The sequence below is a fragment of the Toxotes jaculatrix genome, chromosome 4, assembly GCF_017976425.1.
Source record: "Toxotes jaculatrix isolate fToxJac2 chromosome 4, fToxJac2.pri, whole genome shotgun sequence".
NCBI classification, from domain to species: Eukaryota; Metazoa; Chordata; class Actinopteri; family Toxotidae; genus Toxotes; species Toxotes jaculatrix.
Genome location: NC_054397.1, coordinates 1879531 through 1905677, shown reverse-complemented (window position 1 = coordinate 1905677; position 26147 = coordinate 1879531). Strand labels below are relative to the sequence as shown.

Genomic DNA, 26147 nt, shown 5'->3' with positions numbered 1-26147 from the left:
AGGTTTATGTGCGTTTTTGGTCAAAGTTTTGTTTTTGTTTTGTGGTTAAATGTACAAAAACTGACAGAAACGCGTACTGACCGGGCAGTGGGTGTTAAACAGGGTCCAGTTCTGAGTTTCATCACACTCCTGGCAAAGGATTAAGGTTCGGTTCATTTTAGAGGCAGATTTCTCACATGAGTTTAGTTTTAGTTTCCTAAGTTTGTTTTTATTTGGACTTTTTCATATCTAATTCAGCCTTGTAGCTCACGTTTTACCCATTTGATTAAAACAAACTCTACATGGTTTGGCTCTGTACTGGAGGGTGAACCTGCAGCTCTTCATGACTTTACCCTCTGAGTGCAAAAGTCCAGTGTGGCACCAAGCTAAGGCACACAACACAGATATTTTAGCAGCTGTAAAACGTCTCAGCCTTCCTCCCTTACAGCCTAATGAAGTCTCTCTCTTCTCTGTGAGTGAAAATATAATTGATTTTTTTGTGTCTCTCACAGGTTAATAGTGATGGTCACGGTTCAGCCCGGGTCCGCGGGTTGAAAAATGGCCCCGGTGTGAAAGGAGAGATGGACAGGTTTATTAATGGAGGAGGACTTTGTTTGGTTGTTGCTGCCATTGATTAGAGGTAATAAGTAACTACGGGCACATCAACCATGTTATGTGACATATGAAGTGAAGGCAATTTGGAAGAGAAAGGGAAAGCATGTCACTTTTTTGTGGGGGGAGGAGCTGAGGATGGAGGGGTGGGCGGTGGCGGGTGGTGGTGGTGGTGGTGGGTGAACGCCTCCCCTGACAGCCGCGGTGTGCAGGGCGGATCACAGCAGCAGGTAACGGAAAACACGAGCCGTGACGTGCATATCTGAACACAATGACGAAATGTACGTGCACGGTCCGGTGTCCCGCGCGCGCAGCTTGCCATGGGCCCCGTTATGCGGTAGAAAAATCTCACTTCTAATGAACGACCTAATTAAGAAACCACCCCCCCAACCTCCTGCTCCTTATTCATACGCGCGCGCGCGCACGTGCACATACACAACCTTCACAGAGAAAAATAAAATAAGCTCGAGGCTTGTTCCCCTCGTGCTGATTAGTTTCATCAACAATTAAAGAAAAAAGAAGAAGAAAACCACGCGACGTGTACGCGACGTTTGTCCGGTTATGTTTGTTTGATGTGAAATGAAAAGTGTGTGTGTGTGTGTAGGGAGGGCAGAGAGCGTATTGTGTATTGGGCGTGTGGGCGCGCGCTCAACCAAGGGAGGCGCGCGCACGCTGTTATTGAGGGGAGAGCAGGTGCTGGCCGAATTACCATACAGCTGAGGGGGGAGAGGGAGAGCGAGAGAGAGAGAGAGAGAGAGAGCAAACTTATTCCTCCACCACACACACAATAACAAAAGTTCCCCCTCATGTTGGCCACGCGAGCGACTCTGGTGCGCGCGCGCACCCTTGCACGCACCTACACACACACATTATATCCACGTGCACACACGCGCTTTTTTTTAATCTTAGCTCAGAGAATGGGAAGAAGGGGAGAGCGAAATGGAAAAGCAGGAGTCCAGCCCCTCAAGTCGTTTACCTCACCGCACAGCTCTGCCAAGGAATGTTTTCTTTAGTCTTTTGAGTCGATTCAAAGCATCAACTTCTTCCCACAACCACAAATACCAAAATTTCGAGGGTGTGGAGGAAGAGGAGGAGGAGGAGGAGGGGGGAGGAAGGGGTGTAAACAATTAACTGAGTCAGGGTTTGACCAAGAAACATGTTTTCTCTGTTTCTGGGGAAGATTTTTTGAATCAACTTCACACTGCGCTTTTGGCACTTTACCCAAAACATCTCCAGACGCCAAAAACAAAGACGTTTGTCCGGTGAGGCAACAGCTGGACGGGATCAATCCAAGCACATGTCATTAACTTCCACATGCCAGGAGCAAATCTGGCATCTGCAGGACGCTCTCCACCCTTCACATTTTGATATTTGGGCCACTTTTTAAATGGAGAGAGTCGATGTTCCTAATCATGTGATGTAATTAATAGAAAGGGGAACTGTTGACTCCAAACAAACACAATCAGCAGTCAACAAAAAGTCTGTTTTATGTCTTTAAGTCCTGTGAATTTGAAGCCCACCCCCTGAAATAACGCTCCCTTTAACCTGTGAATTTAAGAGACCTGTAAGAAGTATACTGTCAACTTTAAACAGGTATAAAGCTTCATTGTGGACATGAATGAATGAATGAATGAATGAATGAACGGGCTGTTCTGATCCCACACCACGGACTCCTTCTCCCCCTGTGCGAGTCACACGACTTTCTGATGAAGTTTCACTTCTTCTTATTTGACCCAGATACTTTCGCACATCTCCACTCAGCTCGGATATTTACGTTGTACATGCTGCGCTCAGCCGCTCAGGCTGTTGGGGCACTTGCATGGGACCCCATTGTGGAGAGCCGGGCCAGATTGGGAGGTGAAGTCGGGGAGGAGGAGGGGACCATTTGCATGTTATTACCATAGCATGTGTCAGGCCGTATATAACAGGCTGCAGGCGGCCTTGGCTGGAGACAGACGCACAGTTCACAGTGAGGAAAGACATTGGGAAGTAGAAGGAAGCATGTTGGACCAGTGACAAATCTGTCCTTGGGTTAGACCAAGACATTCACACAGAAAGCTGTTTCCTAAAATTTGTCACTTTCTTATCAAAAAAAGCAAAAACAAGGAACTCATCTTTTTTTTCTCTTTACGCACTGGATTAACGCTTTCTAACGGAACTGGAGGACTTCTCGGTTTAAAAAAAAAACTCCCCACCGCGCACAAGTTCACATATCTTGTTTTGTGATTTTATTTTTCATTTTTAAAGTTTGGGATTTATCTTTTTCTGTTGTTGTTTTGTTTTTTGTTTGTTTTTGTTTTTTTTATTGTTCCTCGGGACATGAATGAGAGCGGCGCGGCTGACAGCGACAGCAGTTGATGAAAAAACCCCGTGAGGCGACAGAAACGTGCTCAATGCATCTTCCTCAGAGGGTTTGAACAGGAGGAGGCACCCTGAGGATCAGCCGAGCCCCGAGACTTTTTCCTTTATTTATTTATTATTTATTATGTATTTATTTAATATGGGGCGCGTCATCCTGCTGACTCTCGCCGTCATGTCCATGTTGCTGTGCCAGGTAAGCTACTGAATCTCTATTTCTTGCAAACAATGAACCATTACTCCCCCCTTCTCCCTCCCCTCACTCCCACCACAGCACACTCATACACAGGCGGCAGCGTGCGTATTGATGGTAACAAGCTGCTTTCCTCCGCAGGGGTTTTGTTCGGGAGTTTTTGAGCTGAAGTTGCAGGAGTTCCTAAACAAGAAGGGAGTACAGGGCAACAGAAACTGCTGTAAGGGAGGCCTGACCTCGTCTTTCCAGCAGCAGTGCGAATGTAAAACCTTCTTCAGGATCTGTCTCAAGCACTACCAGCCCAATGCCTCTCCGGAGCCCCCGTGCAACTACGGCGGCGCCGTGACGCCCGTCCTCGGCTCCAACTCGTTCCAGGTCCCCGATGTCATCCCGGAGAGTTCATTCACCAACCCCATCAGGATTAACTTCGGCTTCACGTGGCCGGTAAGTACAACCATCGAGTCCAGTTCACTACAGTAGAAATGAAGGCAGCGAAATGGCGCCCTTTTTTTTGTAAAGCCGTGCGTAAAAACGCGCAGTGGCACAATTTTCTGTCCACAACTAAACGACCGAGAGCACAGAAAGTGTACAGGTGTTTAGTTTCACCGGATCAGGTGAGGTAGTCTGCATTCAGTCAGAGTGAGTGGCACAATCGCCTCGGGCCTTTCCTTGATGTTATCGCCACATCTCCGCTGGCCACCTGTCTCATGAAGCCATTTGTGTTCCCAGGGGACCTTCTCGCTGATCATTGAGGCATTACACACCGACTCCAAAGACGACCTCTCCACAGGTAGGAAATAAACACCCGTCCATTGTCAAATTTGATCACATTTACGCACTTTCACTTCCCCTAACCCCTCACGCTCTGCCTCCACATGCGCACTTTAGAGAACCCGGACCGTGTGATCAGCACCATGACCACCCAGCGGCATCTGACGGTGGGAGAGGAGTGGTCCCAGGACCTGCACACCGGCGGCAGGACGGAGCTCAAGTACTCGTACCGGTTCGTGTGCGACGAGCACTACTACGGGGACGGCTGCTCGGTGTTCTGCCGGCCGAGAGACGACGCCTTCGGCCACTTCACCTGTGGAGAGCGCGGGGAGATCGTGTGCGACGCCGGGTGGAAGGGACAGTACTGCACTGAACGTGAGTCACAAGACTTGGTTATTTTCTCAGGAGCATGTGCGCACAAGTGAGTTGGCTGGTGGAAACAGGAAGAAACGATATTTTAAAAAGATGTTTAGGTCGAATAAAAGTTCATGTTGGACATAAAGGATAAGACGAGAGATACAGAAAAACAGTGAACACGTGTCTTTAAAGCTTTAAACGTAATATGATCAGATTCTTAGATCATATGTGAGTAAGTTTTTTTTGTAAGCTCTGGAAAAAGTAGAAAAAGTTTTTTTCTGTGTTGGGTCGAAATCAGATCCTCTGAGTGCCGTTAGAAGGCAACTTGTGCGTAAACACCACCCTCACCCCCTCCTCCCCCCGCTTTTCCCCTCACACACACACACACACACACACACACACACACACACACACACACACACACACACACACACACACACACGACCACTTGATTTATTCTAAGGAAAGTTTTTGGGAATAATCTCACGCGTGCCATAAATTTACATGCTACCTTCCAATTCGTTACTCTCGGAGTGGGCCGGCCGCTGATTGGCCGAGGCGGGGGAGGTATTGTTTGAAGTGGGCAGCTGCCGGCAGAGAGGAGACAATGGAGCAGCTGTCGCGCACTGGCAACACACTCGCCAGCTGTCCACTCTTATCTGCCCCAATCCGAGACATTAAGGGGAGTGTGTGTGTGTGTGTGTGCGCACAATGAATAAAAGAGTTTTGACCCGCAGCGAAGAAGAAAAAAAGAGGGTGGTGGGGTGCGTTGAGGGGTCTGTGTGAGTGTGTGTGTGCGTACTCTGTGGCACACACACACACACACACACTCACACACTCCCTCCTTTGTCTCTGAACTGTTAAACAGAAAATTCTTCCACGGTGATAAGGAGATTGAGTTTAAGGTAACAGCTAATGGGCTGAGGACCCCCCCATCTATTTGAATGACTTTGTTGGGATTTAGGTTTTAAGTTTTATTTCTTCAGGAGAAAAAAAACAACAACAACAGTTTTTTCAGTCTCTGTGTCTAAAAAAGTTTGTTTCCTTTCTCCTCCTGTGCAGCGATTTGTCTGCCCGGCTGCGACGAAGAGCACGGCTTCTGTGAGAAACCTGGAGAGTGCAAGTAAGTTTCCTCCACCAGTTCACCGAGGCATTCATTAATTAGCGGGACGCATGAGGTAATGTGAGTGGACTGACCGGTGTTCTCTCCTAATTGGACAACAACAGGTGCAGAGTGGGATTCAAAGGGCGCTACTGCGACGAGTGCATTCGTTACCCGGGCTGCCTCCACGGGACCTGTCAGCAGCCCTGGCAGTGCAACTGTCAGGAGGGCTGGGGGGGGCTCTTCTGCAACCAAGGTGAGGAGACACTCTGATGAGATTTGTGTAAAAAAAAAAAAAAAAGTGAAAGACAGAAACGAAAGGATCCAGAGAGCAACAGAAAGGTGGTTTGCTGGCCAGGAATCTGGGTTAAAGCCCTGAGTTTGGTTAAAAAGTGAAAGTTTTAATCGACAGAGTTAGGTTTGGTTTTTTCAGTGTGACGCAGGTCCTTCTACATACTGAAATGTGGTCTTTGAAATGCTGTTGAATCAGTGATTATATGTCACCTCAATGTTAAAAAAAAAACACTTTTTAAGCACATTCAGCCCAGTTTTAACCCAGTCACCTACTTTCACTACCACTTTCTTGTGACCTGCAAATCAGCAAATGTTCTTGTGGGTGTTTATCAGTTTAAACCGACCAATACATAGAAAGTGGATTCAAGGCCAAAAGGTTTGGTGCCAGATGTTTGCAGTGTGTTATCTCTCTGGTCTTTTAGCATCGAAAACTGTTTAGTAGGTTTAAAAAACGTGTAAAGAGACACACATGAGAAAGGAGCAAAGTTAGTAAGACATCAAGATACAAACATAAAAGAATCAGCACTTTGGTACAGAAACAACAACAGAGCAGCAGCTGTCTCCAGATAAACAGCAGGAACAGGAGGCCGGACACAGAAAACAGAAAAAAAAGACACTGGAAGGAGAGAGAGAGTCAAATGTGCCAGAGGACAAAAAGACATTCTGTCGCTGCTGCTGTTGTCCTGCCATGTGTTGTGCTGTGGCTAATCCACATGTGCCGCTGTGTCTTTCCAGATCTCAACTACTGCACTCACCACAAGCCCTGCATGAATGGAGCCACTTGTAGCAACACTGGTCAGGGCAGCTACACCTGTTCCTGCAGGCCCGGCTTCACTGGGGCCAGCTGTGAGATCCAGGTCAGCGAATGTGCCGGAAACCCCTGCCGCAACGGAGGAAGCTGCACTGTAAGTGCCGTTTGGTCTTCTTACAACAACTTGGAGAAAGAATAGAGACATCCTGTGAACTGTGGCTCAGTTCCAGCTGTGTTTGAATGTGGCTTGGCGCCTTTGTCACATGCCTTTATCCCTCCTCGTCCATCTTTTCTGTTTCTCTGCGCTCGTTAAACCGGACCACACATTTAATCGTTACAAAGCAAACCAAACAAATGCAGCGTGCAGCAGGCTGAGATTCAGAAGTGTATGCTTTACAGCAGCCGCAGTCACAAGACACATCTCGATGCCAAGCCTGTTCTATTTTTTCCCCACAGGATTTGGAAAACACATATACCTGCACTTGCCCTCACGGTTTCTATGGCAACAACTGCGAGCTGAGTGCCATGACGTGTGCAGACGGGCCCTGCTCCAACGGCGGCCGCTGTGCTGACAACCCCGACGGAGGCTACTTCTGCCAGTGCCCCACGGGGTACGCAGGCTTCAACTGTGAGAAGAAGATTGACCACTGCACCTCCAGCCCCTGCTCCAATGGTAAGAGGGACGGACCAAGTGGCCTGTTTGATCCCGCAGGACGTCTTTTGTCTTGTGTAGATTGCTGTCAGTGTACAAACATTAATGCCTCTGCTTATCACTGTTCTCAGGTGCGCGCTGTGTGGATCTCGTCAACTCGTACTTGTGTCAGTGTCCAGACGGTTTCACCGGCATGAACTGCGACCACACTGGGGACGAGTGTTCGACCTACCCTTGCCAGAATGGTGGGACGTGCCAGGAGGGTCCAGACGGCTACACCTGCACCTGCCCACCCGGATACACTGGCCGCAACTGTAGCTCACCCATCAGCCGCTGTGAACACAATCCTTGCCACAACGGTGCCACCTGCCACGAAAGAAACAACCGCTACGTCTGCGCGTGCGTGCCTGGCTACGGTGGCCGGAACTGCCAGTTCCTGCTTCCAGAGCACGCCGCCATCCGCGGGTCAGAAGTTCCCTGGATGGCCATTGGATCCGGCGTGGCCCTGGTGCTGCTGCTACTGGCAGGGTGCGCCGTACTTGTTGGATTTTTCCGATCAAAAGTCCAGCGTGGCGGTCAGATAGAAACCGTTGGTGAGGGAGAGACAATAAATAACCTTACTAACAACTGTCACCGCAGTGACAGGGACCTGGCGGTCAGCGTGATGCCGACGCCAGGTGTCAAAAACATCAACAAGAAGATGGACTTCTGCAGTAGTGACCCCGATGAAGGATCTTCGCCGGGGAGAAGCAGCTACAAGAGCCGCCATCCGCCCGCAGACTACAACCTCGTACACGAGGTCAATTATGAGCAGGCGGCTAAAGAGGCCATGCTGGAGGCAGCCTGCGAGGACAAGTGCCAGTCCCTGGACTCATTCGAGTTTGAGGAGAAGCGCAGCAAGCGTTTAAAATGGTGAGTTTTTCTTGGTGAAACGTTGACGTTGTCTGAAAGCCAACCGGAAACGGAGGCTGCGAATCTGATGAAAAGGCTGACGTCTGTTTCTCTTTCTCTTCCCGCAGCGATGCATCAGAAAAGAAAGCCCCAGAAATGTCTGCATGTGCGGACACCAAGTACAAATCTGTGTTTGTGATGTCAGAAGAGAAGGACGAATGTATAATTGCAACTGAGGTGAGTTTCCGTGTCTTTCATTTTGTTCACGTCTCAGTGCAGAGACACTTCTCTCTGTGGACATTTGGTCGACAAGCACTAAACTTTTTCTGTCTCTCTGTGCGTCTGCAGGTGTAACGAGCCACCAGTGGGCTGCCCGTTGCTCATTTGCTCTATGGGAGAGTTTTTATACTCCTTCAGATGCTGCTCTAACCCTAGGGGGAGGTGTCCCGCCTTGAGACTGCTGCTGATACTGAGACGTTTAACTGATATTCAGAGTGAGCTGGTTCTCTACTGGAAACTAAGCGCAGGCAGCGGCGGCCTGTGGGATAAGAACTGGCGGGGTTAAAAGTGAATGAATAAATGAAGTTTACGGTTAAAAGTAAACTGCCACTTAGCTTTTCTGTTCTGCCTTCTGTCGGGGGGGGTGGGGGTAAAAAAAAAAAAAAAAAAAAAAAAAAAATTAAGGTCACGTGGCCATAACACACGCGACGCTGCGATTTTAGTTTTTGCAACATTTGCACCCAGGCCTTTTCTCTAACCCACACGCCGTTGCTGAGCGCAGGAACTGCATCAAACGGTGGATGTTTGGCCATACTGGCCTGTTCTTCACGAGGCTGTTCACATGGGCTGTGCACCCATCACTACACCTGTGAAGACTGTATGTATACTTGATCACTGTGTTAACTGAAGTGCGTTTTCTTCCCTAAGCCCTCCAAACCATTTATGACATAGTATTGTTCTTTTTTTTTTTTTTTTTTTTTTTTTTTTGGGGGGGGGAAATTAAAAAATTTGTCTTAATTAAAAAAAAAATTGTTGCTTTTTCATACAGATTGTCCTTTTGTAAAATAAAGAAAGAAAGAAATAAAAAAACAAGAAAAAAGTTATGATTTAAAATTATGATTTAATTTAAGTTAATTTAATGATTTTGTGTTATTTTTATTTTGTATTGTATATTTGTGATGTTTGTTATGATTATTTAAGTTGCTTTTTTTAATGATATTTGCAAAGGCACTTCAGGTCAATGGGACTTTTTTTTTTTTTTTTAAGAAAATGATGTTATTTAAGAGGGATTGTACTGTACAAATTGTTATGTTACTGTCTCCTTTACCATTTCTGAATGAAGGAATTAGCCAAGACTATTTTTCCAAATAAATATTGCTAAACGTGAAATTTTAATTGCGTCCCAACTTTTGTTTTGTCCATCTGCAAGTGCACTGAAAAACACTTCTTTCGGGGTCTGTGAGCAAAGTTAATCAGTAACATCTGTTGTCTTCCCCTGGCGACCCCATAGCGAGCTTTTCTATGGAGACACTGTTGGCTACTGCCAGAAGTTGAAAGTGTCTCCCTGGAGACGGGAGAGGGGGCCTATTCACAAAAAACAATGTCCCTACGCTAGATTTACCACTCCTATTTCTCCTCCTAAAGAACAAGTCAGGTAATTCATGGCTCTAAAATTCAGATCAATGTAGAGTTAACGCCCACTGGACATACATCCAGCACTTTGGGTTTCCTGTTTCCACCAGAAATGTCTTTAGTGGCTTTTCCACTCAACTAAAGTGACCAAAGTTTTTCCTTTTCACGGCACTAAAGTGAAAATCTGAGTGCAGCAATCGTCCTCTGTAAAACAAACAAAAAATAAATTAGACAAAATGTACATTTCTGAACTGAGCCTTTGCCGCTCCTGACTGTCACCTCTTTAAATTCCCCTCAGTTTTCTTTCTTAATTGCCGAACAAAGACGCTGATTGTGTTTAGACACAAATAACTGTAAATCATCAGCCCGGTAAAGTTGGCCTCTGGTGGGGTTTATAACCCCGTGGCATTATGGGAACAGACTTCACCAGACAATGATGGAATTGACAATGGGGCACACAAAAGGCCACCCTTGGGAGAGCCTGTGTGTCCCTCGGCATGCTGGGAGAAAGAGAGTAACAGGAACAGATGTTGTTGAGTAACAGATGCCTTCTGGCCAGAGTTCAGCCACGACCAGCCAGACCTTCAAAGGCTGAAGCTGCAGAAAAAAAAAAAAAAAAAGATGATGTATGGGCCTTCAAGAAAACGCAGCTTTTATATTGTCTTCCTGATAAATTTGTTGGGATTTTGAGAAAAGGGGCAGAGATAAGAGGACATCTGAGAAGACTTCTGTGTCGAGTGATGAATACAGGCAAAGAAACTACAGTACGGCTGCTGCGACAGAAAAGGAAGGAAAGTTATTTTTCACATTTGAAAAAATATACATGACTTTAAAACAAGGCCCTTTTTAAATAAACAATGGAAAATAAAAGTGAAAAACAAACCTTTTTTTTAACAGCCTGAACTGTATCACTCAAAATCTTTGATGTAATCACCAAAGCTCCATAGTCAGAACAAAACCTGCTCCTCGCGATTTTCACTGAACAATCTGCCAAATATTTTCCTGATTGTCAGAAAACAGTGAAAAATGTCCACCAGTGTCAGTTTCCTGTTATTAGACTAAGACTAAACCTGCATTCATTCATTCATTCACACTTGAGAAGCTGCGAATGAATCAGTGAATGAAGCTACGTAGACAGATAGTCGATTACCGGAATTGTTGATGCCAAAGTTTCAGGTGAACGATTAATCAGTTAATCGTTTCAGGTCTTCAACTTTTCTGGATACTTTACTTTTATAGAATAAACATTTTTTCTACAACATGGATAAGTGATGATACTACTCTTCTTCTACTTCAGTATAATGTTGAAAGCAGGACTTGTAACAGGAGCAGTTTCACATGCTGGAGTTGCACCTTTCGTCACCGCTTAACGCAAACAACCACATGAGTGAGTGAACGTATTATTCACATTCTTTACTTAAATCAGGGACGTGTTGATCAAATCATGTCAAAAATCGTAAAGCGGTAACTGCCGAGATGATGGAGGTGCCGAGACACAACTATCATCAGGAACTGCTGAGGTTCAATAACACACACACACACACACACACACACACACACACACACACACACACACACACACACACACACACACACACACGTAGAAAAACTGAGATCCATGACAAGCAGCTGGCCTGGAGCCATAGAAGATTTTTTATTTGGAGAAAGAAATCTTTGAAATCACTCATTTTTAAAATTCAATTAATTCATTGAGTACGACATCTAAGTTCTCAGAAAAAGTTAAAATCATGCCTTTAGTCTTTTTATACATAAAAGATGCGGTTTTACGATGACAAGTGATTTTTTTTTTATTTTTTATAAAATGACTGTTTTCTTCTGACATATTTAACATCTGTTAAAGAAATATTAATGTAGAAAAAACAATTATCAACTTCCCTCCCAGTAAAACAAAAAAACAGGAAACGAAAAAGGCAAAAACACAGTACGTTACAATGCGCTGACATGGCTTCAAAGCACACATATTACAGTACTGTACAAGGGTCCGCCTCAGACAAAATGCACCAAAACCACTTCCACTGCTGAGGATAGATCAAACCTCTGAAACAGCTCAACACTGCTTATTTACCAAACCCAGACCACAGCATGGTGTTGGCAACTGGCAAATGAGGTAAATATTTCCAAAAAAAAGCACCAAAGGTTTGGCGTTAAAATTTCTATATAGCTTATAACCAACAGCGAGCTGGAGGAGTTTCAGTCCAGGCTTTCTCTCTCACTCTCTCACTTCTCATCCTCAACGCTGGAGAAACAAAGCACTGCGTCAGCAAATTAGTCTGCCATGTTCAGAGGCCAATGAACACGCTGCCAGGCCTGCTCCGCGTAAATAAGCAGTTTTTCCACATTAAAATGGGACATTTCATGTCAATATTTATAGTGAAGTCCAGACTGAAAGGATCTGAATCTACGTCTTTGCTGGACTCACTCCTTTAAACGCAAATAATTCTCAATTAAAGTGATTTTTTTTGTTTTTTATTTTTTTTATTTGTCAAATTATCTCATCACTCGCAAAGTTCTCAAGCTCAAAACGTCTCACTTGTTAGGGAGGTCCACTTATGAAATCATGTCAATTAGAAGGCTCTTACAAAGCTTAAGTAAACTACTGGATATCATATAATGCTTCGACTGACAAACATTAAGGAAAATGAGCAAAAGTCAGGGACATAAAAGGTCTTTTTAAGATCACCTTTCAGGTGTAAAAGAAAAAGGAAAACAAAAACAATCTTAGGCCAAATAGTTCAGGGGACAACAACATCTAGGTCTAAGTAACATGATGTGCAAACTTAATTGTGCATAGAGATCAAATTTTAATAAATATTAATGTGATAATTAACATTACCACGAGTTTGACTTTGTCAAAACTTGTAGGGGTGATTGTACATTTTCATGATTAATTTAGTTTTACTAAAAAGTTTTTTTTTGTTTTTTTTTTTAAATATAGTGCTGCAAGAAAAGCTTTTATTGTTTTTTTTTTATAAGCAACAAACACTTCCCATTTATTATTAACCAGAGCCCCAAAAGACAAACACAACCAAACACTCAATAAAAATCCTGATAAAAGTCACTGATTTGTCATAGTTATTCAACCAAGTTTAACTTCCCGTGAATGGCTCTTTCACTTTAAATTTTTTTTTTTTTAATGTTCTGCCTTATTTCTGCATCAAAGAATCACATGAGCGACAAATAAACTGAGCGTTATAGCGATGTACAGGAATTTTACATAGAAGTACTTTAGTAAGCTTTCAAAACGTAAACGGATCTATCTTAGCTTTAGTTTTCACTGTTTCTTCGTTTGATGTAGCTTAAAAGATGTGAAGCATAATGCCTGTCTTTGGACCACCGAGGTAATTGTAGGCGTGTGTGTGTGTGTGTGTGTGTGAGTGTAAAACATGCCGAAATGTTTGAGAAAAACATTTCAAATGAGAAAATAGTGTCCCTCCGAGCCGTCGGGGGCTCGTCCTGGTTCGAGGTATATGATCCTGGGGCCGACCGGTGGCGCCTGTGGAAAATGTTACAAAGCTGTCTGATGGATGATGGTGAATTTCATTCACGCTGCTGTGCGTCATGCCGCCTCCTCCTCCTCCTCCTCCTCCTCCCCCGCCTCTCTCCCTCCCTCCCCTCCACGTTGTAGTCTCACGCTGCTCGGACTACTCTCCTTCTCCATCGAATCATTCATCAACAACCATCTTTGTTACCCCGGGCTGCTCCTGAATAGCACCGGGCTCCATTCACATTCAATTCAGTTAATTCAGGAAGAGCATTTTTTTTTTTCTACCTTGATTTTTTTTTTTTTTTAATACATCAAAGAGGTAAACAGCGTTTTTTATTTTTTCTCTTTCAGAGTGAATGAGAAAATCTGACCGCTGTGTTTTTATCCACAAACACACAAAGAATGTGAGAGGAAAGACAACACACATTCGACTGAGGTGAGTGTGAGTGTGTGTGCGTGTGTGTGTGTGACAGATTCATACTCAAATCTCTTTTCTTCTCTTTGTTTGTTTTTTTAGCCTCAGGTTGTCTCCTGGGTTCCCACCCACCTAAAACTGACCCTGAACATTACAGTGACCGTCACCTTGTCTCTAATTTTCAAAGTGAAACTCCAACTGTGTTCAGCCGAGGAAAACAACAGCAACAACAACAACAAAAACAAAACAAAACGAGAGACCACACACGAACAATCCGTATTTAAGTGCTCCGTTGGCCAATCGATCGATTCTTTCTGAGGCCATAATTTTCTCTGTCACAGTTTTGAATATGAATCTGTTATGTAAACATTTCACTCCTCACCGAACAAATGGCTACGACGGGACTCGAACGGCTCCCGGTTACGTTCACACCTTTGATTTTATGCTCTTAAAGATGTGACGCCGAACAGAACTGAACAGAACCGAGGTCCAATTTTCAACTTGAATTAAATGAATTGAGGGTGAATCCAACCTTGCTAACCTCCTCCCCACCAACCCATCCTGTCCCCTTACTTTTACCCTAACTTGCATCTCCATATAACCCAAATCCCCATCCCACTCGACCTCCACCTAGAAACCCTACGACTCCCCCCCACCCTCACCCTCACCCGCTCCCAAACCCGCTCTGTCTTCCTAACCTCTTTGGTGACTCTCTTTGAAACAGGGTTCCTACACATTCTCTTTTTCAAAAATCCACAGCTTCTTTCCACCAACAACAACTTAATTTTTTTTTTTTTTGGCTGGAGTTTTAATGGCTCTTCGACGACGTGTGCGTGTGTTTGTTAGCAATGTTGGTCTATAGCTTATGATTAGTTGTCACAGCAACAAATGTCACAACACAGGAAATGACCATAGGGTTACAACTATTTAAGGGGTTTAAGGAAAGGGAACTGCATTTTTTTAACCAAACTTCTGCAGGATTTTTGTGCGATTCCAAAACACCTTATAAATGTACATGATTTTCAAACTTCAGAAGGCCTCCCAGGCCTGTGTAGGAACCCTGATTGAAGGTGGCGTTAAGCTAAAACAATGGCAACCTGTAAGCGCGGTTCCCACCAGAACAAAGATCAACAAGGCTGTTAGGACCAAATAAGGAATGGGCTCACTAACCTCCCCCCCCCGCCCCCCACGTCTCCCCTTCCCTCTCTCTAGGTGGAGGAAGCTCCGTGGCTGGGCATGTTGGCCATGCTGCCGACCATGCCAGCCGCGCCAGCCATACCTGAGGGCCCTCCCAGAGCCGGAGGACTGTGCTTGGTAGGTGAGGTCATGTCGGCTCCACGCCCCTGGCCCTGGGCCTGGGGGTTGTGGTGGGCGTGCTGCAGGGCGTGGCGCTCCAGCAAGGTGCGGTGGGTGAAGGCCCGGTGGCACACGTTGCACTGGAAGGTGCGCTCGGCACGGTGGGTGCGCATGTGCACGTTGAGCGAGCTTTTCTGGGTGAAGCGCTTGCCGCACATGGAGCACTGGAAGGCCCTGACGCCGGTGTGCACCACCATGTGTTTGAGGAGGTAGTCGCGCAGGGAGAAGGAGCGCCAGCAGATGGAGCACTGATGAGGTTTCTGACCTGGAGAGGCATGTATGTACACACACACACACAGAGTAGTTGTTTTGGTACTTCTCTATTATTTTCTGGGCAATCACTCAGAATTATTATCGTATTGATTTTCAGATCAAATCAAATCAATGATTCCAAACAAAAACAAAATCAGTTTCTGAGGTTTTTGTTTTAGACATCAGAAGAATCTTGAATCCTCTGAAACAACATTTAGGTCATTTAAGGACGAAAAGTTTGGAAATTAGATAAATATAGTAAACGTATTAGCAGCTCTTTAAGACAGTGCTGAAATATCCATATTATCATATTATCATATATATATATATATATATATATATATATATATATATATATATATGTATGATACCAGGGGGCTACTGTATGAGGATAAAGAGCATCCTATTCAGAAGTTTGAGATTCAAAGCTGCTGACAAATTGTGGCCACAGAAAAACTCCAGAACAAGCTGTGATCTGTTTTGGTGTCATGAAGTTGGCTAACGCATTACAGAACAGTTTAGTTCTGTTTTTGGTCTCCACCATCCCCTGAGAAAATCTATCTGACTCTTTAGCCGCTGAATACACCACTTCCTCCACCAGCTAGCGTGTGACTGTGTCTGTCTGCTGCCTGGCGCTGGGCTGGCAGTGCAGAGGGGGTTGATCAGAGTTTGCTTCCTGAAAACAGCTGCGTATCAGGGTCTGATAAGAATGACGCAGATTCAAGTCAGAGCTACAAAACCTGCAGATAATTATCAGCAGGTTTGTCAATGCAAATTACACCACATGGCTTTCATTGTTTATGCAAAAGATACTATCAGGAAACTGTTCAATGCTCAACTAAATTAAAGGAGTATTAGGTAAATAAATAACAGACAAAAGAAAAAAAGAAAAAAAAACAAACAAATAATAAAGTGTAAGGAGAAAGAGGTGCGCCTCACCAGAGTGGATGAACATGTGCTTGCTGTAGTTCTTCCTGGAACGTAAAGATTTGCCACAGTGCGTGCAGTCAAACGAGGTCTCAGATCCCTGGGAGGAAGGGGAGGGGCCTGCCGAGCAGGAGGAGGTGGAGGGAGGCGGGGCTGGGGTCATCGGCGCCGGAGGAGGAGGCGGCTGACTGGGCTCCGTTCCCGCCATGCTGTCAATCCCACCCATGGGCCCGCCCACGTAGAACGGCGCCGGCTGCGACTGGCTCACTGGGTACTGGAACAGAAGCTGAGGAGGGAAAACAAAAGTTATTAGAACGAAAATGATAATCTGCTGAACTAATGGACACGCTGTTGTTTATCTGCTTTGTTTTTCAGTTTTGTCCATATAATGTGTGTGTGTAAAAGGTATTCTATGAGTTATGGCCACATCACGTCACAGTAACCTCGACCTTTGACCTTTAAGCACAAAAATCTGATCCGTTCATCCTTGAGTCCAAGTGAAAGTTTGAGCCAAGTTAAAGGGGACAAATAAAACTCAGTGACTATTGTTCCATTTACATTCGCCTTTCCACGTGGCCACGCCTCTACAAAAACGTCAGATGCAAACGCAGGCCCTCTTTTGCATTTTCATTTTCAAAGTCACCACACCTGTCAATCAAACAGGTGTGGGGGGGGGGGGGGGGTTGGGTTGGAAAAAGACACGCTAGAACCGAAGCCTTCGTTTGATTTTCCGTGTTTATCTTTGCTTCATTGTTCTGAGCTGAGTTTATTTTTAATTTAGAGCTGCACTGCATTAAATTCTGCTTTCTGTCAATCACCCCATCATCACGAACAACAGGGAGAATCACAGCAGATGTCTGGGCCAAATGAGGAGTCTTTTACCAAACATTCAGCTTCTGAATTTAATTACCACGCGTGTTAGTCTTTCTTCACGGAGGCAGCCGATAATTTCATGTCACCTTTGACAGCAAAGAGTTTTTCTTCCATTTAAAAAAATAACTTTAAATGTAATTATATACAGCATCAGTGAACTGTTTACTTAATAAAATGTTGAAAAATACTTTTCCTTCTTTTGTCTGACAGGATAATCCCAAAGATAATCCCCCGCAGCCTGACATGAACCTCCGTAGAAACGTATCTACGTGTCGCAGTGACGCAGTTCGAAACAACTTTGATTGGTCCACTTAGCATCGAATTTCCTCCTATGCATCTCAATCATCTCCGAAGTCTTCTCTCTTTTCTGTGTTGCAGTAATTCAGGTAAAATGACATCTGAGTGGTAAAGAAATGACGTTTATTTGCTTCAGCTCCAACATGAGTTTCAGTCGCCACTTTTTGTTTGAAGACCACGAAGCCAGCGATCGTTCTGGGCGGCGCAAACGCAGAACAACACGGACGCACGAGCACCCAAACATAAATGCTCACATCACAGCCGCCAAGGTAAGTGTGTAAACTGAGCTGTGGTGTCAGACACATTTTCGACTGGAGCGGGATTTTAATTTTCACACCTGTTGGTTAAAAATACTTCTTATTCAATCAGCTAACCTTAAATCTTCAGCGCTAACAGTATACATCACAAAAGCTTTGGACAGGATGTAGTTTAAAACTCAGGTGCCTGCTCTGTCACCGCTCCGATCATCCTTTAACTCCACACCTGGTTTGTAGAAACATTCTGTGACCACAGTGCAGATTACAGGTAATCACAGCGCATGATTCGAAGACGCTGGCTGCACCCACCTGGTTGTTGATGGACTGTGTGGTTGGGGGTGGAGTCAGAGGCTTGTTGACCCTTGCTCTGGGGTTGAAGGCCATGGCTCGAGGAGGCTCGCTCTGGGGCCAGAAACTCTCAGAAAACACCCCCTGCTCATCATAGAAATCCTGCAAGACACACACAAACACAGAAACGATTAAAAATCACAACACACACACACACACACACACAGATCTCAGAAAAAAAAATCTGGCACCAGTTTCGGTGGTATTCATGCTTTGGCTTCAGTTCAAGGATAGATGGGGGAAAAAATCTGCAACCTTCGAGTTAATTAAATCTTTTTAGAAAACACTTCCACCGTTGAGCCTCAGGTTCAGTTTTCTTTCTGACGTACACACACTGAGACCCTGATGGAGGGTGACGGACACCTACCTGCTCCATGGGTGTAGATTCTGCCTGTCTCTGTGCTCTCAAAGTCCTTTGGTGAAACATAACGTGTGTGTTTACCCCAAAAATGAGTCTGTGTGTAAAGACACAAGTGACTGCACACTCTTCATGACTCTGCTGCGTGTCCTTCCACGTGCAGATCACATCCCTCACAAACCGTTTCTGTACCCCAGCTGTACACACGCACACGGTTGGAGAGATAATTCTGTGCAGTGTGGTCCGACCAGTCGGGCGACATACATTACTGTCAAAACAGCAGTTGATCAAAAGAACAGTTTGACGTATAGCTGAGGAAGTAATCTATGAAGAAATACCAGAACGGGTGGAGCTCATCTGACACGCAGCAGAAGGAAATCCCACCACGAGTCTGACTTTTAGTTTTATCAGTCTGAGAGGCTGGTGGACTCACTTGGGTAGTGAATACAGATAAAATCCAGATTATAGGTACATAGGTGATGATACTGCAATAGTGGCATGAAACATTCTATCGTGTATTTTCTGAAAATTCATTTGAAACTGCAAAAATAATCCGAGCTGGATGATGACATCTGTGTACAAACCTTTACATTTCTGCTTGTAACCAGAGGATTGTCTTGTTTCTCCTAATTTGCGACACAGAAGCTTCACTGTGAAAGACAGGCTAATGTCCCCTGTTCAGTATTTTTCTTCTCATCTCTCAAAACAAATGCTATACGTGCGGCCCCGTGCATGAACACGCGAGAACCCTGCAGCTGGCCGACCTGAACCAACCTGGCACGTCCTCCACGGGCTGCTGCGACACAGAGGGCGAAGGTCACATGTTAGACAGAGAAAGCCAAAGCCATCTGCAGGTTACTTTGGCTGTGGCCTTGCTTACTATGCTAACACTACTTATAGTGAAAGGAGGCAATCACAACTGTCAGTCATGTGGCCTGTGGCCCTCGGCTCTATTCTTTTTTCTCCACCAAGGACAAAAAGAGATTTTTTTTCTTTTTTTTTTTCCCCATGATGAAAGCAGAGTCAGGTGACCTTTCAACATGTTGGGTGGGGGATTTTTTTTTTTTATTCTTATCTCATTTCACTATATACACTAAAAGGTTGTGTTTGAAAGCATAAAATATATCGCAAAATAATCAAACTTAGCATTCAAGCCTTCAGTGTGTTACACCTCTAGCACAACACATAACACAATGATCTATAAGAATTTAATTTACTAAATGTCTGTGTTGAGATATGAAAGCAGGAAATTGCTTCCCATCATGTCATGTGAACTAAAGAGCAGCAGAGAAAAACTGCTCAAAGACAGAAAATTAGATTATTTCACGCAGTGCCGGGTGAGCTGATGAAAAACGTAACGTCTTAACCTCCAAAACCGAGCGGATCGTTCCATTTCCAATCAGAACTCACTCTGCAGCCCTTCTGAGAAAACTGACAGGCAAAGCTGAATCCTTCTGACTGTGTGGCAGATGTTCCCTGTGTAGTCTGCAGGGTACAGCAGGCTGCGGCATAAATCTGCTCCACCATGTTTTTCCCTCTACTTACTTCAGGACTTGTGTCAGAAATGCTGAGCAAAAATCTAACAAAATAAAAGGCAATTCTTAAAGTTTCCTTCTGAAGCAAAACGTACACATTTTCACCAAAATACCACCTTGAAATCAAGATTCAACACTGCAAATATGAATATGTTTTATAACTGCTGTCCTTCTGCACGCAGAAGTTGATAAATTATTAAAACATTCAATAAAAGTGCTTGAGATAAGAAAAAAACATTTCTAATATGGCTTTACATTTTACAAACTCTTCTTTTAGCTGGTCTCTTTCGTTGGCTCTCACAGCTGCAGCTCACCTCTGAGTTAAACCCACCTGTCCAAAGCCTGCCATGGACTCCTGGGAGCCCTCCTGCTGTCCGTCTCTTCTCCCGTCCTCCAAGGCATAGACGGTCCCATCTGTGTCCTGAACCCCTTCGTCTTTCACCACCACTCCCTCTCCTCCCAGCACCTGAAGAGAAAAGCGTCAATTTCAGTTCTGAGTGGTAGAGAAATGACGTTTACACAGTGCTAAGAGCAAAAAAGGCAGCAGACAGAACAGCAGTGCAATGACCCGGTTACAGCCTCTTCAGGCAGGTACTAATAAGTTTAATGACGTACAGTAAATATGCAGAAGTCCATAGAATATCAACAAGGCAATTACTGCTGAAATTAAGACGAGAGCTTCTCTTCAATTGTGCAAAGTGCAGAAACATCTCAGCATTATACGCCAATGCAGTGTGAGAAGAGGGAAAAGCAGAAAAAGAAAGAAAAAGCAAACCGTTGCAGCTCTGCATGCCTGAAAGCTGTAACCATGGCAACCCTTCCCCTTATCCCCCTACCTGGAGTCTTAGCGGCTGCCTCTGCTTGCGGCTGTGGCTCGCCCCCCTGTCTCTGTCTCCATCTCTCCCCCGCTCTCTCCCGTCCAAGTCCTCCTCCTCGCTGTATCTGTCCATCCCCACCAGGTCGTCCGAGAGGTCAGTTGTGTTGCCGCGGAGGCTGTCCCTGCCGATGCTGTCCACGCTGCCCACACCGGAGCTGCAGCCCGCTGAGAGGTTCCCTGTGCTACTAGTGTTGGCTCCATTGGCCGTCTGTGCCAACAGGTCTCGGAGCTTGTACCTGACGTCCTGAGTGCAGCTGGAGCTCTGCTTCATGAGGATTGTGCCGGGCCCCGAGCCCATCCCGTCGCCGCACATGGAGCCGGGGCCCATGTCGCCCAGCGCCATCAGACTCACGGTGTTAGCTTGCTCCATCGGGCCTTGGCCACTGTCACTGACACTAACGCTGGCACCCCCCAACCCCGCGCCCATGTTACTAGCCCCGCACTCAGCCATGAAGTTGGAGAAGTTTGCGTAACCCCCTCCTGCACCTGCTCCGGTAACGGAACAGCTTCCACTGCCGCCACTCTCTCTCCCTTTGCCCCCACCCCGCTCCTCTTGTTTAGGGAGAACTCCTCCGAGCATCCCTCCGCCTGCTGCTGCTGCTGCAGCCGCCGCTGCCGCCGCTGCACTCGCCGCCCCTGCCGCTGCCTTCCTCTGCGAGATTATCTGGGTGCACTCGTCAATGACCGTCTTGATCTGCAGGATGCTGGCAGCAGTGAGGATGCAGAGGGCCTGTGACTGCAGCACCACCAGCGAGCCGCTGTACATGAAATCCACGAGCTGCTTCACGGTTTCAGCGGGCACCAGGGGTGGCACAGAGATTTCAGAGTGACCCAGCAGCAGCTTGTCCTGGAAGAAGGGGCTGCCAGCCGCCAGGACGCAGGCGTGGGCACGTAGTGAGGCGTCGTGTATCCGCACGGTCACATCGCAGAAGAGGCCCTCGCGCCGCTGCGTGCGCAGAGCTTCCAGCACGGACTGGCTGGAGTTGTGAAGGTGGATGTAGTGCACGGTTTCTGTGCCGGACGCCATGGCGGGAGGGGGCGAGTCACTGGGGACCGGGTGGGAGTGGGGGTGGGGGAGGGGGGGGAGGTGTCTGGGGTTTTGCGTCAGCTTGAGGGATAAGGAGGACAGGGAGGGAAACGGGTACAGTGCATGGGCCACGGTGGGGCCGTGTCCCTTCAAACAGTCATGAGTCTGATGGAAGCGTTCAAACTGCTGCTCTGCCGCGTGTTTAAGTGTGTGAGGAGCTGTCTTTGTTGTCCTGAGAGGGAGGGACGTCAAGAGGCTGTTTCCACCAGCTTCACTGTCTCCGTTAGAAACCTGCCGAATAAATGGAAACGCAAGTGATTTAACACTAAGACAACAATTAATCTACGAATGGATAAATCAATCAACATCTGGGATCGTTTATGAGGCAGAAGTGCCTGAACGTTCCCTGATTCCAGCTCCTCCTAAGTCAGAATTTGCAGTTTTCCTTTGTTTTGAATTTCAGCAAACTGAACACCTGGGCAGTTTTGCACTGTTGGTCCAAACAAGACATTTGAAATGCCACCTTTGGAGCTGGGGAAACTGTGACGGACACTTTTCACAATCTGCGGATATTTCGCAGCGCGCGGAGTAAATCGAATAAATGATCAACATGTTATTCGATAAAGCTGCTGATCGGCGGCTGCAGCCCGGGTTTACAGACAGCCTGAACCCTGGTTTGTTTCATTTTCGAGCCGCACCACAGAGCTGCGGCTGAAGGGTAGGGGGGGGGGGGGGGGGGGGGCAGAGGGACAGAGGTGACGACCAAGCACCTGCTAATTAATCATCAAAATAAGTCGCGTGCATCACATGGAACACCTGTTTTGGGCAAATGACAGCACGTGCCGTGCGCGAGCCCAGCCGCTCCTCGGGTCAGTTAATTTGGCTATTCTGCGCCGTGGGTGGCCGGTAACGAGACACCGGAGACAAACCGACTGTTAGCTGTGCTAAGCGGACGCACGGAGAGCGGGGTGGCGGAAGCTAAAACACTTCGTTAAGTGGAGAAAAAAAAAAATGAAGCAGCCTGTTCGAGTAAACAGGTAACTGACCAGCGAGCGTTGACGGTGACGGGCTAGCGCTAGCTCGCGTTAGCTGTTGACATTAGCCGCTCAACTCCCGCACGGAAATCTGCACGAAATGCGCAGATTTACACGTGCAAACCGAGCTTCGCCTTCGACTAAAACACGACCGTGAATTGTTAAATGTCGAATGGCCGCTGGCAACGTGCCTGGCATAACATAAAAGCGGCTATCGGAGCTCACCCACACGCTCCTGTACAATGCTAACCTAGCTAGATCACTAGCTAGCTAGCGCAAATTGCCAAAGACACAACTAGTAAAGTTAACGTGCCCGCAAACGGACTACCACCATTTTCTATACAGAGCGCTGTAACGTTACACACGAGTAGTTTACACCTGGTGTCACCGCGTGTTGTTTAATCGTGACTACATACCTGCAGTGTGCAGTGACAGTCCGGCGCTTGTGAGTTTCAGGCAGATGGATGCAGCAGGAAGCCCTCAGTGTAACGCACCCAACCTGGTGAGAGCTGGAGACACACACACACACACACACACGCACGCACGCACATGCACACGAACACACAATCAGACTCACACAGACACTCGGGGGCATGGGCGCAGATCAGGGACGTGGAGTTTCTCCTGCTAAACACCAAGCTAGGTCGTCCACCACTGTTAAAGCACCCGCAGTACTTCTCTCACTTTAATAAATACACGATCACACCCATCGAAAAGTAGGACAAATACCTGCACACAAACCATCATGCCACACACAGCAGAGCCACCAGACATGAAGTGCATGCTGGTACACAACCCACACACTGCAGACAACATACCTTGACAAACCTAGTTTATATATTTAATTGAAATTTGTTTGTTGTTTGTTTGTTACTTATGGGCGTTTTTTCCCCAAGGCATCAGCATAGAGGAGTAAATGCATTGTATTGGTTAAGTACAAGAATAGCAACAATCCAATAAAGGCAGACTCCTTATAAACCATAAGGAATTGTTGACAGATAGGTTGACAGATAGGTAGGCTGATAGGTTGGCAGATGTTGGCAGGTGTTCAAAGGTGATGCAGCTCGCTCCAGTAGCCTTGCTCTGGGTGGATAAACTTAAGTGACGGTGGCGGCAGGTCCAGACATCTTAGCACAGCAAGATTCTTGGATCAGCTCGTACTTTCAAGGGTGAAGACTGAAAGTGAGCATAATGCAGTTCTGCATAGACGAGGAATGTTTAAAACACACTGTACAGAAAAATCTTAAGTAAACTAGTAGGAATCAGTCAGTTACAGGCCCTCTGCCAGATGATGGGCTGAAGTGAAGCACAAGCAGTGAATGTCTTTCATATAACATACAACTGAAACTATCAATAATCAATTAGTCGATCGGCCGAAGATCAACTGGCAACTGTTTTGGTAATCAGATAGTCATTTTCATTTTCCAAGAAAGAAATTTGCCAGTGGCAGCTTTTGAAATCTATTGAAAATCTTTATGTTTTAGACTGGCTGTGTTTCCTGATTTGCACTCATGATGTTATCAGTCAGAGGCCATGTTGTTAAGTTACTTTATAATTGCTATCCCCTGCAAATGTCTTGGAAAATGCAGCCTTACCTACTCCTCCACCCCGAAACAAGTACAGCTGCCAGCTGTCAGATCCCTTCCCAATCTTGGTATTAAGGCTGAGCTACAGCGTATATCAACACCACAGCTAAAGCTTCATGAGAAAATAATCTCTCTCCTCCTTTTGTATCAGATAAGTGCGCCATGTTTTCTGTACCAAACGTGACTTATCATGCTCCCTGTCTGGTATTACAAGTTTAGACATGCCTCTGGCACTTCTTGATAGCTTTAAGAAAGAGACACCAGGATTTACTCCACAACAAAATATAATTTAATGAGTTCACTTTTCACTGTGTCGATCACAAAATCTATATTGATGTAAAAAAGAAAAAAAAAAGAAAAAGAAAAAGAAAGGAAATGATCCAGTACTCTCCTTTGTCTTAATGTAAGGCATGCAGTCTTGACAGAGCTTTGGACATTGAAAGCTACAGGTCGTTACAGTAGGACACACTGAAACTCAGCCACAAGTACACACAAAAGCGCTCGAAGTATCCACTCTTTTCTTGGGGCCCAATAAACATTTATTCTTTGCACATACAGTGAGTAGAAGTGGGATTCATCACAACACCAAAAGTATAGTAGTTCACAAACAGCAACAGGATACGCTAACACTTCCGCTGGGGCCTTTTTCTACCTTCTCAGCTCTTGGGGAATAGATGGTGTGGTGCTGCTGGAATACATTAATATGTGAGTTACACCGACAGTTACACTAAGAGGGGTTAGTAGCCTAGCATGTTGCGTGAGCGTGTTGTACGTAAAATGAGGATGATTTTAACAGCCGTGACTCTGGCATTCAACCCTTTGCAGCGAGCCCTTTTTGGAGCTGGTTTTCTGAACCAGTGGAGCTTTGTAAAAATGAGCGTCATCATTCAGTGAGAAGGTTACGTCCTTCGTTTGGAAGTTACATTGAAATGCTGCTGTTGTAACTCTCATATAAAAAGTGCAGACATTTTCTTGTGTCTATGGTGCAAAATCCTAATGACCTCTGGGATTCAGAGTGGCCTCAGCTATATAAATACAATTATATATTTGCCTCCATATAAAAATAAAATTAGCAATACACAAATATTGCACACCTAAGGAGTTTAGATTTATCAGATTATTGACAAGCTATTGAGGAAAAATGTACAAACATGGAAATAATAAACCCTCTGGTGCTGTATAAATAAATATTTAGATATTCAGTTTTAATTCCCTACACATGCAGCATGTCTCTCTGGCTGTGGGGTGGGTGGGGGGGCCAGGTGGGGCAGAGGTGGAGTCACGGCTGCCAAGGGGAGATGGAGTCGGGCTGTGCAGTGGGTGAAGGTCACGGTTGGAGCAGCAGGTAGTTCTCGAGGACAAACGGGGCGGAGCTCCTCAGTGCTGCTGCGCGTCCAGCTCTCTCTGGCGGCAGCCCACGGCGGTGATGAGGGCAGCCCCCTTACCGCTGCCGTCCTCTGACAACAGGAAGTTGACATCACATTTGGGGGCGAGTTCCTTCACCGTCTGCTGGAAGATCCGAGAGAAGCTGACGGACGAGAGCAACAGGAAACTGTGGTTAGGAGGCAGTTCGCTACCAAACTCAAAGACATGAGCGATGCTTTCTAGTACCAGTAAGAAATGTTGTTACTCTGAAAGCAGGAAAGTTTATTTAGGGCTCGTCTCATGAACACCGGTTTTGATGGTATCTGGATGTTACTTGGTGCCGTCGTCTAGCTGATAAATTAATCCTGCTCAGTGAGACTGTCCACTCATAGCCCCTGGATTTACAATAGAACTAAGATCTTAGCCTTGAGATGTTTTTGTGAAAAGGGTTTTGACCAAATGCAGCGTTTAGCTTGGTAAATCCCTTGTAAATGGAAGTGTGAGTTATTTAGTATTAGTGACTGAAACAGCCAGTTAATCTTA

General features: G+C 45.8%; 3 protein-coding genes and 1 long non-coding RNA gene across 6 annotated transcripts in view; 2 read left to right on the top strand and 2 right to left on the bottom strand.

Moving 5' to 3' along the window:
* The first annotated feature begins 2506 nt into the window (after nucleotides 1-2506).
* On the top strand, nucleotides 2507-8603 carry dla (deltaA). Its single transcript, XM_041037256.1, has 11 exons — nucleotides 2507-3145; nucleotides 3284-3586; nucleotides 3872-3932; nucleotides 4031-4288; nucleotides 5333-5393; nucleotides 5498-5628; nucleotides 6402-6571; nucleotides 6874-7090; nucleotides 7201-7981; nucleotides 8089-8197; nucleotides 8309-8603. Exons 1-11 carry the CDS (start codon nucleotides 3077-3079, stop codon nucleotides 8312-8314), a joined length of 2166 nt encoding a protein of 721 aa, XP_040893190.1. The 5' UTR covers nucleotides 2507-3076; the 3' UTR covers nucleotides 8315-8603.
* A 2619-nt stretch (nucleotides 8604-11222) lies between these two features.
* On the bottom strand, nucleotides 11223-23313 carry zbtb45 (zinc finger and BTB domain containing 45). The gene is made up of 6 exons (XM_041035592.1): nucleotides 23070-23313; nucleotides 20552-21910; nucleotides 20047-20181; nucleotides 17784-17924; nucleotides 16060-16333; nucleotides 11223-15133 (listed from the first exon to the last, which is right to left on the bottom strand). The coding sequence occupies exons 2-6, from the start codon at nucleotides 21617-21619 to the stop codon at nucleotides 14721-14723; spliced, it is 2031 nt and encodes a 676-aa protein (XP_040891526.1). The 5' UTR covers nucleotides 21620-21910; nucleotides 23070-23313; the 3' UTR covers nucleotides 11223-14720.
* Nucleotides 22456-26147, top strand: part of LOC121180302 — a 24409-nt gene continuing 20717 nt past the window's right edge. The window contains exon 1 of one of the 2 annotated variants that reach the window (XR_005893941.1): nucleotides 22456-22656. This is a non-coding gene — a long non-coding RNA (uncharacterized LOC121180302). Of the gene's footprint in view, nucleotides 22657-22677; nucleotides 23156-26147 lie in introns of those variants that run through there. The other variant, XR_005893940.1, reaches the window with a different exon arrangement.
* Nucleotides 24538-26147, bottom strand: part of LOC121180299 (hexokinase-1-like) — an 18069-nt gene continuing 16459 nt past the window's right edge. For both annotated transcript variants that reach the window (XM_041035590.1, XM_041035591.1), the window contains one exon: nucleotides 24538-25767. In XM_041035590.1, coding sequence (XP_040891524.1) covers nucleotides 25617-25767 — 151 coding nt within the window. In that variant the 3' untranslated portion in view covers nucleotides 24538-25616. The remainder of the gene's footprint in view (nucleotides 25768-26147) is intronic.